Source organism: Heptranchias perlo, chromosome 38 (assembly GCF_035084215.1).
Source record: "Heptranchias perlo isolate sHepPer1 chromosome 38, sHepPer1.hap1, whole genome shotgun sequence".
In the NCBI taxonomy this organism is placed as follows: Eukaryota; Metazoa; Chordata; class Chondrichthyes; order Hexanchiformes; family Hexanchidae; genus Heptranchias; species Heptranchias perlo.
The window spans coordinates 21,405,223-21,423,797 of NC_090362.1; the positions used below are offsets into that span (position 1 = coordinate 21,405,223).

The following is an 18,575-nucleotide window of genomic DNA, read 5'->3' on the forward strand; positions in this document are numbered from 1 at the left end:
CTCCCCCCTCCCCCCCCTCCCCCCCCCCCCCTGCTGAGGGAGTGCTGCACTGTCAGAGGTGCCGCCTTTCGGATTGGATGTTAAATCGCTGCCTCTCAGGTGGATGTAAAAGATCCCATGGCAGTAACTCAAAGAAGAGCAGGGGAGGTCTCCCAGGCCCTGCCCAATATTTATCCCTCAAACAACATCACTAAAACAGATTATCTGGTCGTTATTACATTGGACCTTGTGCGCAAATTAGCTGCTGCATTTCCTACATTACAACAGTGACTACACTTCAAAAAGTACTTTATTGGCTATAAAGCACTTTGGGACATCCTGAGGTCGTGAAAGGTGCTGTAGAAATGCAAGTTTTTCTTTACTTGCAGGTAAATGCAATGAGCATCATGGAGTTCCATACATTAAGGTGAGGGGCACTCATTGATGGGGCTGGTGTCAGTCTGGGACTTGTGAGGAGAGGGATGAGGTTCTGCAATATATTATAGCACTGACAGGTCCATTACATTATGCTTCATCTCCTTAGCTGATGGTCCTCGGGCTGAGCTGGCTGAGAGATTATATCTGCTTCCTTGTTGAACTGCCAGAGAGGAAATGTAAACAATTTTACAACACCAAGTTATAGTCCAACGATTTTTATTTGAAATCTACAAGCTTTCGGAGGCTTCCTGAATGAACAGAACAGTCACTGGAGGGTGCTGTGCTCAAACAGATTATGCATTTCACCACAAAATCTTACTTCATGTCATCGTGCCGTCTCCATTATTATTGTGTTTAGTGCCAAACATCCTTTTTAAAAAAATCCAGTATTTCTTCGCTGTAATGGAAAAGAAAAATAGTTTATTTTCTTCCTCAAAATCGGTTCCAATTCTGGCATCTCGCGCACCCCCGATTTTCATCGCTCCACCATTGGCGGCCGTGCCTTCAGCCGCCTAGGCCCTAAGCTCTGGAATTCCCTCCCTAAACCTCTCTGTCTTTCCACCTCTCTCTCCTCCTTTAAGAAGATTCTTAAAACCTTCTTCTTTGACCAAGCTTTTGGTCACCTGTCCTAATATCTCCTTATGTGGCTCGGTGTCAGATATGTTTGTGATCATGCTCCTGTGAAACACTGGGAGGTTTTACTAAGGTAAGGGTGCTAAATAAACACAAGTTGTTGTTCATACAAACACATTTGCAAACAGCAACATTTCTTGTTGACGTTATAATATCTAGCTCATTCAGTTACATAACTTCTTCACAAGCACTTTTCTAAAAATTCCAATTGGGTCCTTTATTCTCCTTGAATCTCTGACTCTTGCTTGGTGTCTTTAAGTGCCCTCCATGGGCCTTTATTTTCTCTCTCTGTGCAATCACTTTCCCAAGGCAAAAAAAAGCAGATGTGTCCATTATGGGTGACATCTGCTTCAAATTGTGTTTCTCTTGCCCACCCTCTCTCGGTGATTCTAACTTAAAAGGAAGGCTGATGAACTCCGCCTCTGCCGATCGATCTGTTCCGAGCTGGTGCTCTCCACCCAATTCTCACTGTTTTTCCTCGGGGGAAACAGCTCACTTTTGGTTTGCCTTTTCCCAAGCTGCTCCCAGCTGAGACTGGCAGGCAGTCTGTTCAGCTCTGCTGGATTTTAAATTGATTTCATATGCGTCTTCACTCATTGGAAAACCTAATCAGTGGCGCAGTCAAACATCTGTATTTACACATCTCGAGCCGTATTACGCCAAGAATTTAAAAATCTTATTGTTCCCCAAACTTGCCAGGCTGCTTCACCCATGTAGCCAGCAAGACAGTTCACAGCGCCTGACTTCTGGCCATAGATTTAGCTGGCCGGAAACAAGTGTGTACCAAGATTACTATTGCACATCTGTCCTATTTCTCTCCAATTTCATTTTGGTTACAGTTGGATTTGCATATCCACCTCTATCAGCATCTGTGTTGTGAGGACAAATAACCACATTGCACAACAAGAACGAAAGACTGACTTAGCTATGGTGCCGTTCACAACCTCGGGACACCCAAAACACTTTACAGCCAATGAAGTATTTTTTGAAGTGTAGTCACTGTTGTAATGTAGGAAATGCAGCAGCCAATTTGTGCACAGCAAGATCCCACAAACAGCAATGTGATAATGGACGGATAATCTGTTCTTAGTGATGTTGGTTGAGCGATAAATGTTGGCCAGGACACTGGGGAGAACTCCCCTGCTTTTCTTTGAAATAGTTCCCATGAGATCTTTTACGCCCGCCTGAGAGGGCAGTCGGGGCCTCGGTTTATCATCTCATCGGAAAGACGGTACCTCCCACATTGCAGCACTCCCTCAGGTACCGCACTGGGAGTGTCAGCCTGCATTATGTACTCAAGTCTCTGAAGTGGTAGTTGAACCCACAACCTTCTGACTCAAAGGCAAGAGTGCTACCAACAAGAAGGAACAAAAAAAGCCCACCTGCTATTTAGGTCCATCTTTAGGATTGTTTCCTCCCATTTCCTGCCTCGGTGACTGGACTGTTGACTCTCTACCTTCTTCAAGATTCTTGCCCGTTTGAATGTTTCAACTGAGTCCACATATCCCTTGATTCCCCTAGAGTCCAAAACTCTATCTATCTCAACCTTGACTATACTCAAGGACTCAGCATCCACAACACTCTGGGTAGAGAATTCCAAAGATTCACAACTCAGGTAGGTTTTAAGGGGTGTCTTAAAGGAGGAGAGAGAGGCGGAGAGGTTTAGGGAGGGAATTCCAGAGATTAGGGCCGTGGCAGCTGAAGGTGGGGCGATGGAAATCGGGGATGCTCAAAATGCAAGAATTGGAGGAGCGCAGAGATCTCGGAGGGTTGTCGGGCCGGAGGAGGTTACAGAGATAGGGAGGGACGAGGTCATGGAGGGATTTGAAAACAAGGAGGAGAATTTTTAAATCAAGACGTTCCTGGACCAGGAGCAAATGTAGGTCAGTGAGCACTGGGGCGATAGGAGAACGGAACTTGGTGCGAGTTAGGATACGGGCAGCAGAGGTTTGGATGAGCTCAATTTTATGGCGGGTGGAAGATGGGAGGCCGGCCAGGAGAGCATTGGAATGATCGAGTGTAGAGGTAACAAAGGCATGGATGAGGGTTTCAGCAGCAGATGAGCTGAGGTAGCGACGGAGAAATAGGAACATAGGAACAGGAGTAGGCCATTCAGCCCCTCGTGCCTGCTCCACCATTTGATAAGATCACGGCTGATCTGTGATCTAACTCCATATACCTGCCTTTGGCCCATATCCCTTAATATCTTTGGTTGCCAAAAAGTTATCTATCTCAGATTTAAATTTAGCAATTGAGCTAGTATCAATTGCCGTTTGCGGAAGAGAGTTCCAAACTTCTATCACCCTTTGTGTGTAGAAATGTTTTCTAATCTCGCTCCTAAAAGGTCTGGCTCTAATTTTTAGACTGTGCCCCCTACTCCTAAAATCCCCAACCAGCGGAAATAGTTTCTGTCTATCCACCCTATCCGTTCCCCTTAATATCTTAAAACGGACGATGTTATGGAGGTGGAAGTAGGCGGTCTTGGTGACGGGGACGATATGTGCAGTAATAGGGCCTGTCATTGCAGCTCTATGTTTTTTTCTCTCTCTTCCATTTGTCAAATAAGTAGTTCAGGAATAGGGAGATTTTTGAAGCATCTCTTGGGGAAATTGCGCACCCCCAACCCGTGATTTTCCATCAGTTCATTTTAACGGCTGTGTAAACACGGTCCTGGCAGTGCGCAATTTCCAGCATGTGTCGGGACTGTCAAAGCGGAAAATCGTAACATCAGTGCTACTGGAATCAAAGCCCGGGCAATTAGGGTTTTTTCCTGTTTGCATCTCTCACTCATCCCCTCCTGATGACTTGTGCTGGAACGTGGTTTCTTGGGCACTGGATGCCCCCCATAATCTCATTCTTCATCTGTGAGTTGACACAATGAGTTCCAGCCGGCTATTTGACTGTGGTGAATGCATCCCAGCTGAATTCTATATCGCCCTTTTCTGACACTGCACTTGCAGCAAAATGTAGGGGCCGGCTCGGTGTTTAGAAGAATGAAAGAAAGATTTGGAATAGGCAGTGCCCTTTCATGACCTCAGGACACCCCAAAGTGCTTTACAGCCAATAAAGTACTTTCAAAGTGTGGTCACTGTTGTAATGTAGGAAACGCGGCAGCCAATTTGCGCACAGCAAGATCCCACAAACAGCAATGTGGTAATGACCATAATGAACTGTGGCTTTTCTCCTCCCTCTCTCACGTTCCGGGCCCATATTGTGTTCTTAAGTGCCTTCCTTAGGCTCTGCTCAATGCAATTATTGTCCCAAGAAAAATTTTTAAATGTGCGAATTGAAGAAAAACATATCCTTAAAATCCTGATGCCTTTAATTCAGCTCTGGGCCAACAATTGTCAGCTGTGTGGAAAATTCCACGATTAACCAAATCATTTAAAATGGTATGAATCTTCCAGGTTGGGGCGTTCACCATCATATCTGTATGATTTGTAACCAAATTAAGATTGTTTTCACATTACAACATGACAAAGCCACTAAAACGCCAGCTTGGGGTACACCAATATATTCACATAAAGCCTGTTAATTTACACTTTCAGCAGCTTTAATGAGTTATTTTTATAAGCCTTTCAACACTGCAATTTAAAATAATGGGACAGACTGTTAATGTTTTTTTTCTGGTGGCAAATTGAACGAGCATGTTTAACCAGATACTATTCTAGTGCCAGTTTTCATTTAAATAAAAACAGTAAATGCTGGGACCACCCAGCAGGTCAGGCAGCATCTGCAAAAAGAGAGAAACAGAGTTAACGTTTCAGGTTGATGACGTTTCATCAGAATGAAAGGTGTCAGAGATTTAACCGTTTATAAGCAAGTACAGAGCAAGGGAAAAGGAGGAGGTGGAAACAGGTTGAAGATCAGCCATGATCTGATTGAATGGCGGAGCAGGCTCGAGGGGCCGAATGGCCTACCCCTGCTCCTATTTCTTATGTTCTAACAAATGAGAAAGGTCTGTGAAAGGGTGAAGGGCAGGAGTGATTAAATGACAAAAGGGGCTGTAATGGGACAGGTAAAGAAACAAAAGATGGGTCTTGAGGACATGTAAATGGTTACAGCAGAACCATTCCCAGCACCTGCTGCCCGTGAAAATGGGAGCAGTGGTTAAGATGTGACGTTGTTGAGCTCCATGTTTAGGCTGGCAGGCTGCAAAGTGCCTCATCGAACAATGAGGTGCTGCTCCTTGAGCTTGTCCTGTCAGGCTTCTACATGTTTCACAGATGATCCTGCTGTTTCCCTCACTTGATTTCAAACATGTGCACTTCCAGAAGGAGTTACCAGCTAAGAAAGACTTGTGTATGTTTAGCATTTTTTCAGTGTTTGAATTGCGTTGCACATACGGCAAAGTGCAGTGACTGCTATGTAGGTAAATGCGGCAACCATCTTTTGCCCACAGCAGTGAGATGAATGACCAGTTGATTTGATTTTGGTGATGTTCATGAGCGAAATATTAATATGGAACAGCCCCTGCTATTCAAATAAGGTCTTTAATGTACACTGAGCAACAGGAACAGGGAGACAGGACCTTGATTTAACATCCTGTCCAAAGAACAATACTTCTGATAATGCGACATTTTCTCAGTACTGCACTAGACTGTCAGAACATATTAAGCTCAAATTCCTGGAATGAGGCAAGGAGGGTTGCTAACTCTGGTCGAATGTATTCCTGGAGGTTTCATCACATAACCTCCTGCCCTCCAACTCCCCTGCCCCCACACTCCCGCCATTGGCCGCCCGACACGTCCATCCTCATTGTTTAAGGCTGAGTTAGAGAGATTCCTGATTAACAAGGGAGTCAAAGGTTATAGTAGGTAGACGGGAAAGTAGGGTTGAGGTCACAATCAGATCAGCCATGATCTTATCAAATGGCAGAGCAGGCTCGAGGGGCCGAATGGCCTAATCCTGCTCTTAATTTGTATGTTCGCATGCCCCGCCTTCCTATGACCAATTGGAAAACGAAAAGACTCTTCATTACCCAATTGGATCATTCTTGGCTGTCAGTCAAACGGGCTTTTTTCCCATCTCCAATATTTTTATTACTAATAGAAAATGAAAAAAACACACTTTTTTAAATGTCCCTACGATTTATCTCCCTTGTTGCTCGCAGCAGCGTCCTGAATATTAGCCTTCAATTCCTGGAGACTCCAGGCCAATCCTGGAGGGTCGGCAACCTTAAATAGGACTCTAAACAGAACCTTTCTGACTCAGAGGTGAGAGTGCTACCAACGATACTGAACTGGGTAGCGATCAGAAGGGAGAATCCTGACCCACTTTTTCTCCCGTTTAGCCAGACACACTGGGGCTAATTGAACCCCCTTCAGTTGAGGCTTAGGTCGAACTCGACTATCTTGATCTAAATGGCTCAGAACCTAACCACTTAGCACATTTTCTCAATGAGTCATTGTGGGGAGCACTGTACATGAAATTGTTGAGCAATGAAGTTCAGGAATGGCTTTCTGCCATTGCAAAAATTTTACAGTTGCAGCGGAAATCAGTTTGAACTGTGATAAGTTATTTAAGTACTTTTTTTTGACGCTGTGGTATGAAGCAAAGTTCTCCTAACGTTTCACGGCACCTGCAGATCTGCATCAGTAAGATAATAGCTGTGGGAAAAAGACCATTTTGCATCATCATTGAGAGAGGAAGGCTTCATTTTATGACAAAGCGGTTACTAGTTTTATTGAGCTCTTGCAGATATTGAAATTTACTTTTTGCTTATAACATGCCCCATTTTTTCATTGGAAAGTGAGCCTGAAATAAACACATATTATATACAAACTAACTTTAATGAACCTCATGGTGATTTTTCCACACCAGGGGAAATTTTGCCAATTTGCGCTCCGGGCTGTGAGAATGGGCATCGGGGAAACTGTGCCTCCCACACACAGGATTTTCCGTCCTTTCTCACGGAGGGCATTTTGGGATGTTGCACACAGGCACGCTCCCCATTTTCCATTCATTCATGGAAAATAGGGAAGTTTTGCAAAGTGTTTTGAAGGTTACAGAACCAAGGTGGGAAGATGGAGTTAAGGTCCGGATCAGCCATGATTTAACTGAATGGCAGAACAGGCTCGAGGGGCTGAATGGCCTACTCCTGTTCCTATATACAATCCTGGCAGGCGAGGGTCAACATCAGGAGCGCCCACACGTGACATTTATCTCACAGTGCGAACCCACTCGTAATACCTAATGCACCCAATTAGGACTGTCTGGAGTGTGTATGTATAGAGAAACTGGGCGCACATTTCACCGTGAAGATCCACTGAAGCTGAGATGATTTGAAAGACAATGAGCTGTTTTGACTTTTGGGTAAATGTGAAAGAAGCTACCCAGGAAAAAAGTGGAACAGCGCAGCACCCTGTGAGTTTAGTTGTGAGGAACTTCAGCATCCAAGTTTGCCAAAGGAAGAACAAAATCTTCACAGGCTCTTCCACAAGCAGAGATCGACATCGACCAAAGGCTTGAATGAGATAAAAAGATGTTGAGCATAATACTGACCAGTGTCGAAGAGCAACCAGAACCATCGGGACCCCAAGCCAAGGGAACAAAGTTTCAATCCCCATTCCAACATGGGTATTGGAAATTTATGAAGAGGAATGAGTTGATCGTACTCTTACAAGTATTGTCACCGGACCATAGGGAGAAGGCCTCCCAGCTTCTGAGATGTGTGAAGAAAAATTGATGGCATCTGTTTGTCGCATATTGGAATCGTGGAGCTTTGGCATGACCGTGAATCTGTGAAGGAAATACTTGGTGGTGAACCATAATTGGACCTACTTTGCCCAGAATACTAGACACAAGGAGGAAGAATTCGCCTGGATAGATGAGAGAGTTGATGGTGTGATGGGTCACAGCGGTCTGGTGTGGCCTTGAAGGGATGTTTAATGCCAAAGCATTCCTTGACTTGGACTCAAGATGGACAGTGTTCTGTGATGGGCAAGCATGTTGCCTGGATTCTTCAACCAGCTTCTTCAGCTGTTCTAAAATATTGCCCATTTACACCCCTACCTATCTGAAACCCTAATCATTCCTTAGTCATCTCATTGATTGATGTCTCAACACTCTCATTGTCAGCCACCCATCTACACCCTACAAAAACTTATGCCAATCCAGAAATTGAAAACATTTACCCCCTCTTGTGCACAAAATCTTGTACCTCTGTCGCCTGCGTTGTTGCTAAACTCTGCAAGCTGTCTGTGCCCTAGCAAATCCACTTCAAAACCCTCCACTGTGTCATTCTGTCCTACTTAGGTGACCTTCTCCAGTCATTCTCCCTGTACTTCTGATACTTCGATTACTGCAGGTTCTCTGCTCCATTATTGGAGGTGGATCATTTAGTCACCAAGTACCCACCTTCTGAAATCCTCTTAAAATCAAACCTAATCCCCTTCAACAACTTCCTGAAAAACTAATTTCTTCAGTCTTCACTCCTCATCTATTCTTTCTTTTCTTGCTCAGAATCCACCTCGCCACTTTGTGAAGCATTCAGACTTTTTAAGTGATGAGCACTGTATGAGTTGTTAGCCCTTCAAAGGACGTTTATTTTAAAGCCGAGGGCCTCCACATTTTCAATGTTGGCAGAATGAGGCAGGTTACTTTAGCAGGACAGTGAGTAACTTACTAGTGCTCATAAGAACATAGGAGGAGGAATAGGCCAACGACCCCTCGAGCCTGTGTGGGCGTGAGAGGACTCAGAAAGACTGCAGCCATTGAGAAAGGGGCACCACCCTGATAGCATCTCGCCTTAAGATCTGATATCTGTTAAACTGTTTGTTTACATCAAGGAACATGAAAGAGTAGCATTGTTACATTTTTGGGTTTTTAATCCAGATATTTTTTTCCCTCAGGTTCAGTCTCTCAGGCTATTCCCATAGGTGAACCCTCACTTATGACCCAGAGTGTGCCTTTACCTGCCCAATATCCAGGTACTTTGTAGATAATAACATAGGAACAGGAGGAGGCCATTCAACCCCTCCAGCCTGTTCCGCCATTCAATTAGATCTTGGCTAATCTGAATCAACTCCATTTACCCGCCTTGGTTCCGTAACCCTTAATATCCTTTGCTAAAAACCAATCAATCTCAGTTTGGAAATTTTCACTTGCCCAAGGATGAAAATATGTTTTGTATTTCAGCGTACTGCCCATATCACATGCCCTTGCAATTGTCCTGCACCTCTGAAGAAGATACAATAAACACTTCATTGGATATAAACTTCAAACAGATTGATTAACTAGTGAATGGAGAAGTGAACAGAAGTATGAGACTTCTCAAAAATGGCGGGGACAAAGGAAATTTAAACATGTGTGTCACAAACTTAAAAAGAGCTGCCAATCCAAAATACTACAGCATCAGAATTCACCTTGCTATTAACTAGTATTTTGTCTTTAGGATTAAAGGAACTTTATTTTATATTCCCGCTGAAGTAGTTGTTATGAAGGGTAATAGACCCATTACTGATTTATTTTCCTTTGTATATGTAGATTATACTTATATTTTCTGACCTTTATGCCTCACATTTCTGTTTAATTGAAAATAAGTATATTAATTACTTAACCTGTTGTATCTGATTTGAGTTTAATATCCAACACGTCAAACTGAGTAGTAGACCTGTAAGATTTTTTTTTATTCGTTCATGGGATGTGGGCGTCGCTGGCCAGGCCAGCATTTATTGCCCATCCCTAATTGCCCTCGAGAAGGTGGTGGTGAGCCGCCTTCTTGAACCGCTGCAGTCCGTGTGGTGAAGGTTCTCCCACAGTGCTGTTAGGAAGGGAGTTCCAGGATTTTGACCCAGCGACGATGAAGGAACGGCGATATATTTCCAAGTCAGGATGGTGTGTGACTTGGAGGCGATCGTGCAGGTGGTGTTGTTCCCATGTGCCTGCTGCTCTTGTCCTTCTAGGTGGTAGAGGTCGTGGGTTTGGGAGGTGCTGTTGAAGAAGCCTTGGTGAGTTGCTGCAGTGCATCCTGTGGATGGTACACACTGCAGCCACTGTGCGCCGGTGGTGAAGGGAGTGAATGTTTAGGGTGGTGGATGGGGTGCCAATCAAGCGGGCAGCTTTGTCCTGGATGGTGTCGAGCTTCTTGAGTGTTGTTGGAGCTGCATTCATCCAGGCAAGTGGAGAGTATTCCATCACACTCCTGACTTGTGCCTTGTAGATGATGGAAAGGCTTTGGGGAGTCGGGAGGTGAGTCACTCGCCGCAGAATACCCAGCCTCTGACCTGCTCTTGTAGCCTCGGTATTTATATGGCTGGTCCAGTTAAGTTTCTGGTCAATGGTGACCCCCAGGATGTTGATGGTGGGGGATTCGGCGATGGTAATGCTGTTGAATGTCAAGGGGAGGTGGTTAGACTCTCTCTTGTTGGAGATGGTCATTGCCTGGCACTTGTCTGGCGCGAATGTTACTTTCCACTTATGAGCCCAAGCCTGGATGTTGTCCAGGTCTTGCTGCATGCGGGATTACTACAGATAGCATAATTGTTAATCCTTGGTTCACACAACTCTGCAAGGGCAGATTACTGAAATATTATAGCTCCTGGATCATTAGGGTTGTCCAATTCCAGAGCTGCTGTTCAACCATTAAGAGAGAAAGCAACTTTCATTTCTAAAAAAACAGAATTGTAACAAACATTAGTTGCTGAAGTGAAACATGATTTTTTTTTTTGAAAATATATAAATTTACTTCTGCTTCTTGGTTTCATGGAGGCCCAACAGGTCAATCCCAGTTATAGCCTGTGTCCCATAGGGTTTGTGAGTATGATACAGTAAATTAGAGTGTATTGAAATAAAGGAAGATGATAAATACAGGTTCTTCCTGTGCAAAACCACTCAGGAAGCAGAAGTTTACTTGCACCAGCCACAACGATGGAACATTTTCCGACACAGACAAACCAGAGGTCTCGAAATGCAAACCCTGTTATTTAACCTGGAATCCATTCCTTTTTTGCCCTATCTTTCTGATTGTTATCCAACACCATACAATAATTTTCTCTTCAACTGTCTCTCTTTATTTTAAAGGTTGAAGTAAAAGTGGTGACCACAGAACATGCAAAACACTTTTATGACTCCAAAGATGTCCCTGCTAAAATATATAGCGACTCAGATGAGTGGGAGGTAATGGTTCTTTATTCATTATTTAAGAAACACATGCAAATAAAATGAGCAAAACAAGTTCTTCCACTGTAACACTTTAAAAATACATATTGTATGTAAATTACCAATTATGTTCTATTTAAACAACTCATTGTGTTACTCATTACATTTTATACTAGATAAATACTTGAGTCAGTATATGAATAGAACTTCCCCTGTATGTAATTTAATCCTAGCAGAAGTTCTCTAGTGGTTCCTTGTCATATTTCAGGATTTCAGACTATGCCACCACTGGGGAACTTTGGTGTAATATGTTAAAATGCTGCTGTTGAGCTAAACTTGGCTCTCAAGGGGTTAAATTCATAGTAAAGAATCTTACAACACCAGGTTATAGTCCAACAATTTTATTTTAAATTCATAGGACAGCATGGCTGGAAGGCGTAGATTAGCTTTCAAATGGGGTGTCTGAATCCACATGCTGGAAACAGTGAAAGAGAGTTTGAAATTCCAATGATTGTTCATACTCATTGCTGTTGCAACAGATCTATTCATTTGAACTCAGCAGGGGTCATGGCCAAACTATTGCTGGTGGATTCTGTTCTGGGAGGAGAAAGGAGCAGTTAGCTTTCATTAAAAGCTGACACTGGAGTCAGGGATTTTCTTTAAAAATAAAGAGGTGTGAAAGGTAGAGATAGTCAGACAGTAAAGGTAGAGATAGTCAGACAGTAAAGGTAGAGATAGTCAGACAGTAAAGGTAGAGATAGTCAGACAGTAAAGGTAGAGATAGTCAGACAGTAAAGGTAGAGATAGTCAGACAGTGAAGGGTTCTGAGAAGGACGGAAGACAGGAGAGGAGTTTAAAAACTTTGTTTTAGTCAAGGATGATGTCCCATTGAAGTGGGGTAACATGTCGTATTGATTATTTTTATATTATTACATCAAGGTGTGAGGTATAGCAATAGGGGAATCTGATCATAACTGTTTCTGCGTATTCACTGGATTGGGAAATAAAGCAGCTAAATGATTCATGTCAAGTCCTGGCTCACCTAGTTTTTGCTGGGTCCACCTTTTGAGAAATTGAAGAAATACATAAGTGACAGACACAAGTATCCAGTCCAGATCACAAGGGGATGTTATTATTACATTGCTGAGTTATGCTGTTATACAAGTAGACAGTGCAGTCTCAGCCAACCCCCGTGAAGCAAGATGCTCAGCCCCATTAAGTGAGTGACGAACACCAATGAACCCAAGAAGGTATCTACAGCTGATCTGAATTTGTAACATTCCTCATCAAATGCTAATGTCATCATTTCTCTGCAAGCATTGACTTTGTCCAGAATTCTTTTGACTGTCCTCCGCATTTGCCGAATCTGCTTGTAGTTCCTAAATGGATCCTCCTTCCTCGCAGAGTGGTACTACCATAAGTAAAATCTGGTGCATTGGTCATTTGTGACCTTGAGACCAAATGGCAAGAAGGCACCAGTCAGAGGACTCAAATCCCAAGGTCCCAGATTATTTTGAAAACCTTAGCAAAGCATGTGTGCCTCAATTCTTGGTACTTTTGGAGAATTGTCTATAATACAAGGAGGATTATGAATAATGAAATAAAAATCTCTCCCTTTACTTCCCCACCACCTTCAAATGAAGTTATTTTCTACATTTGCATCAACGTTTTTGTTAAGCTAGTTGTTGAATCTAGTGAATGAAAACATAATACAAATTAAATGTTTATTCACAAAGTTCTATCTTTTAGTATGATTTCCCACTAAGTCGCTTAACTTTCAGTAAAAACCACTGGAGGAATCTGCTAAAAAATTGTATTCACAGAAATCTTCCTTGTTTAAACACAGGTCAAAAAAGACCATGTCAGGCACTGCAGTTTGAAGTGGAGGAACACTCCGACCGATTCCCATCTCCACCGTGGGACAATCTGACTAGCCCATGGACACTTGTTCTTCATTTATCAGCATTCAGAGCCTCTCCTGGCTGTTGGCAAAGCCACTTTGTTTATATTGCTGGGTGGTTTCAGCAGTTGGTGGTGATTAAAAATGACTCACTAGCCTGCCTGGTCCTGTCCTGCCCTCCCACTTCAATACCGGCTACAGTGCGGGTTGTTATTTTAATGTGAAACTTGTGCAGGCAACAACACCTCATGTATCTCGGCACATAACATTTTTTTATATATGTGAGAGCCAATGAAAATAGCCCCATGGAAACTGCTCAAAGGGCAGATGGAGAGGGTTGCCTGTGGGGTCCATGGCTGCCTCATGCGCCAGGAAATTTAAACAACTCTGACATCATAAGATTCTCGATCAACAAAACCCACAAACAGGTGGCTTTTGGCTGCCCTAATTTTCTGCTTTTAGAGTGTGAATTTTTTTCACATTTTTGGCTCCTGTTTGTTACACTGTGTAATTGAGGGAGGTGTCGAAAAGGTGAGTAATCCTCCTTATAGTTAAGGAGTAAATATAATCAGTAATACTTTTTTAAAATGGGTCTGCAGTAATGTGAACTTTTTATGCCGTTCCAGTCCACTTGCATATCCGCTGACCCCCAGATTATGATGCGCACTCCCTCACTCTCTGCGCTGTGATCTGTCTTATCTTGGCTGTGACTTCCTTCCCTGCTCCACTACCAAAAAAAATGAATGTCGCATGGCTTTATACTGTGCTATGGCAACTACCACGCAGTATTGCTCTCATTTGTAACAGAATCTGATTTGTTCCCTTTTAGATGTGGAAGCAGAGAACGGACCCCGTCCTACACATAGATCTGAGGAGGTGGGCGGCCCTAATGTTGATAGCACCTTTGGACGCCAATACTCTCGGAAAAATTGCCAGTGGAATCTGTGACAATTTATTGGTAAGTTGATCTGATCACTGTTGGTTATTGTGGGTTGGGGTTGGATCATTGAAGCTGGTTAATGGGCCAGATTTCACTGTTCGTTAGACTTGCCTTTGCTCATGGACTTTCCCTGGAGATTTGGACGGCAAGTTGCTGTCAGCGGGAGATCCAAACAGTGTGGCGCTCTCTACAGGGCATCTGGGACCTGTGTGAACAGAGCAAGCAACTGTGGGTCTCCTTAACCAATCAGATTGAAGAAACATTAATGAGCAGCGCAGAGTCTGAACCAGGAAGTGTAAGTCAGAATAGTGAATTCAATGTCAAATCAGGTACAGAAAGCGAAATAAAGAGAGGGAAAGAAAGATTGGAGTAAGAGAGAAAGATAAAAGAAACAAAGAAAAAGTTTTTTAAAAAGTTATTTAATTTTTAAAAAATCTCCAACAACAATTAAAAGCTGATGGAATGAGACTCCACACTTGTAAAAGTTAATTTTTCAGTGCCAGACGTTGTTTGACAGTAATTAGGATCTATCACACTGTTAAAAGGGTGCTTGGATTGGAATGGACAAGCCCTAACTTTATGCGTGTGTTTAGTCCGTACCTACGATGTCAGTAACTTCACGCCGTCCCATTCATTTGAAGTGGGAGCCAGATGCCGAGATGCCGTTTCTCGAGCCGCTTACGGAGGAGCGGCGCATCTCGGACAGCAGATTCCCGATTTTTGCATTTTACCATGCTGCTCCGCTCGCCTGAAGTTGCTGTCCGATTAGTGCATAAATAACGGTGAGCGCTGTCACCCTCGCTGTTATTTTGACAGTAAAATCCTGGCCCATTAAGTTTCCTTCCTACATTTAGTGGACTGAAAATACACAAAGATGCAACTAACACTTTAGATTTGACAACAGCTTTCAGAATTCCATTCAAAAGTGGATGTGCTGGAAGGAATTCAATTTCTTGGCGGTGAAATAGATTGTTGCATGAGCTAATCGCAGTTATCTTTCCCCTTAAGTAACCAATTCCTTAAAGCCAAATGATTCGATTTTGTTTCTGGGAACAAGTGGATGCCTTTGAACAACTATTTTACAGACTGTTTAATCAAAACACTGTTCCCTGAACAGCCTTTGTTTCTACATATATGTTTCAGTTAATGAAATTTTGTATTGAACTTTCTTTTCATTGTTGAATGCAGATCACTTATTTAAAAAGTTATATTCTACAATACATAATTCTTCCAAGGGAAGGAAAGGGTATGAGAAGTACTCAAAAGGTTTTTGTAATTTAAATGTGTGAAGTATTACCCCCACAAAGTACAGATTGAAATATTACTAAATTTAAGCAACTCTTCAATTTTGAAATGGTCCATTTTGAAACATTGCGAAAGTTTGGTGTTGAAGCTGTATCTATTGGTGCCTGCACTTCTGCACTTGTACTTTCTTGTCTCTATCCAAATAGCACTAACCACTGCTCTGGTTGCACTGAGGTAGAACGTAGTTTAATGTTATTACCACTCACATTGATGAGTGCAGCTCCAGATGTACCTAGCTGTTCCGTCTGACTTTACAAATGTTTTGAATTTCATCTGGTAATAGTGAATCTGCTGTGGTGTTGCACGCAGTTAGTCAGCTGTGTTTGTTGTAACCGGCTGAGTGAGCTTACAGTGCCATCTCTGGAGGAAATAAGAACAGCAGGCATTACCATTACAGTGTTAGCCTTTGATTTGAATGGAGTAGGGGCATGACAGTATTACCAACTTGAAGACTTTACTCTAGTTAGCTTTAGGGATGACGCACATTACCCTGGAATAAGATTGACAGGCCAGCTATATGGAACATGACTGAGCAGCTGAATTGAGCAAGTCACATTTTATTAAATGGGAAGTGGATCTCATCATGATGACGATGGTTCAAAAGGAGGGTGGCTATTTTTTGGAGTGAGCTTCAGTCTCCCTTTTCCTTTCTCTTTCTCCCCCTTCTCAGGGCAAGGTGTAGAAAGAGGCCCTTCAAGTGGTTTTCAGGGAATCTGCCCCTTGTATGTAGCTCTCTCCACGATTCTTACAAAGAGCTGAAAAAAGCCTTGTGGGAGGAGGAAAAGAATCTCGGATAGCAGTTCCGGATTATGTACTCATTGTCTAGAGGCTTGGGTTTTAGAGATCAAAAAAGGGTCTTCTGTATCAACACAACAGATAACATTTTCCTTCCCATGCCTAGGCATGGCAGGGCTTTGGGCCTGATATTGGGGCGGAAATCCAGTCTCTTGTGCCTGGAGCAGCAGTAATGGCCTTCCTTTGGGGCCTTCTGGATACGGTCCAAAATCAGCAGCCAGAAGACTTCAAGGCCAGACGATCTGTTTCCCTTTTTGGCTTTGCTATGACATACTGCCTGCCCCCTCCCAGCTCCTCCTGTTTGAGGAGGGCCAGGTGCAAGGCTGCTTCCACTGGGCTTCCTTCCTAATTGGTGCCTGCTCAATGCAGTGTCAGGAAAACCAGGCGGAGGTCCTGTTAGGCCCAGGCTGCCTCTTGGCTGTGCTTTCTTGGTGTTTAAATGCTCTGCCACTCTCTCCCTCTGGGGATCCCCAGAAAATTCCTGGGAAACGTGAAGTGGTGGAAGCCCAGCGTAACGGGTTCACCCCTTGTTCCTCTACTTTGCGCTCAGGAACTGAGTCCATTTGTTGGGAAAGAACTGCACTATTCACAAAGTGACTGCTTTCATTTATTATTTGCTTCCATCTGTAAAGTATCTTGTTATAGGCAATTAAACCATTGAAAGGCAGCAAGGCTGGAGACCTGTGCAAGTTAGCTGCTGTTCCTTTTGACTTGGTATCAAACTAACAAATTTGTAAAACTGTTCACCTTAATATATCTTCTATAACCGACCAGCCACCTATTTGGTGGTCTGAAAGTGGCAGCCACAGCAGTGGTGATATTTTGGAGCTCTTATGGTCACCAGTTCTTAAACACACGTTTCTAGTTCTCAACTGGACCAGGTTCAATGTTGCATTTCATTTCAAGGGGGTTGTTCGCATAGTGAATTGTGAACTGCCGCTATTGTCAATTGAAGATTTGTCCCCTTTGCTTGCAGTTGTGAAATGACTGCTGCAGCCCTCACACTCTCTGCAAGAGCACAAAGAGATTACACCTTGTGGATGAGCAATTGGATAAAAACACTGTCAGCTGGTGTGGTGAAGGTTAAAATACTAGCATCCACTTTTGGAAACATTTAGCTGCCCTTTGTGTTCCTGCACTATTTATTTTACTACTCCCTTTCCCCTTTCAGTTCTCATTTCTTTTTGCTCAGTTCTCTCATTGTTTCGTTTCTTTTGCCTTTTTTCTGCTTTTCTTCCTTTTTATTTGCAATGTAATTTTCTGGCTTTGCTTATCACTCCTCTCAGTTCTCTTTTTAGCCTTCCTTCCTGTCTTTTCTCTGTCACGCGTTCTGTCAGTTGCATTCCAATTCATTTATGACATTGACTTTTGAAACTAAGCACTTTCCAGCCAATGTCCAATAACACAATTAGAAAGTGGCCTCAAGAAGATGATTGAGGCTTAGCATCTTAATGACTCACAAATGAGATCGTCTTTGACCGTAAGTTTCCCTTCTTGACCTCTCCGCAGAGTCTGATACAGTTGACGGCATCATCCTCCTTTATGGCCTCCCGTCTGCTACCCAGCTTTGTAGCACTGTCTTGTGGTTCCACTTCAATCTGTCTAACAGCAGCCAGTGCATCTCCAGCAACGATTTCTCTTCCAACCCTGCACCGTTGCCTCTGGGGTAATCCAACGATCCATCATTTGCCCCCTCCTCTTGCTCACATACATGCCCCTCAGTGACAGCATCTGTAGACACCAGGTCACTTTCCATAAGTATACTGATACTCAGCTGCACCCATCCACCACTTAGCTCAACCCCATAATCAACTCTATGCTGTCAGATTACCTGTCTGCTGTAACTATGGACGAATTGAAATTTCCTTCAAGTGAAAATCGGGAAGATCAAAGTCTTCATTTTCAGGCCTGCTTTGTAAACTGCTCCCTTACCTCCGACTCCAACCCCCTTCCTGACCACTAACTTAGAAAAACTCCATGCAAAACCCTGGTATCTTGTTCAACCCAGAGCTGAGCTCAGAAACCAGTATGCTATTCATCACCAAAAGCCTTATCCAGGGTTTTATCTCTAGACATGATTTCTCCAATGTCTTCCTTACTGGCTTCCTATCCTCCACCCTATGTAAACTCCAACTGATTCAAAGCTCTGTAACTGATGCTGCATTAAGTCCTGTTTACCTATCGCTCCTGTCCTTGTGGATCTACATTGGTTCACTGTTCCCCAACACACCAAACTTGAAATCCTCATCTTCAAATCCCACCTGAAAGCTCCACCTACACTCTGCAACCTTGTCTAATTTTATGCCTTCTCATACACCCTTCACTTCTCCAACTCTGGCCTTTTGTGCATCCTTCTTCCCTTTACCTCTCCATTGGTGTAGCGCTGTCCCTCAGTCTTATTCTCTGGACCTCTGTCCCTAAACCCCTCCGGCTCTCCACCTCTCTCTCTCTCTCCACCTCCCCATCTTTAAAAACCTTCTCAAA

The 18,575-nt window shown here is 43.3% G+C and overlaps 1 protein-coding gene across 5 annotated transcripts in view; it reads left to right on the top strand.

Moving 5' to 3' along the window:
• ppcdc (phosphopantothenoylcysteine decarboxylase) overlaps window positions 1-18,575 on the top strand; it is a 94,463-nt gene that overhangs the window by 405 nt on the left and 75,483 nt on the right. For 4 of the 5 annotated variants that reach the window (XM_067973642.1, XM_067973643.1, XM_067973644.1 and 1 more), the window contains exons 2-3: window positions 11,074-11,169; window positions 13,881-14,009. In XM_067973642.1, the coding sequence (XP_067829743.1) occupies window positions 11,074-11,169; window positions 13,881-14,009 (225 nt within the window). The remainder of the gene's footprint in view (window positions 1-11,073; window positions 11,170-13,880; window positions 14,010-18,575) is intronic. The other variant, XM_067973646.1, reaches the window with a different exon arrangement.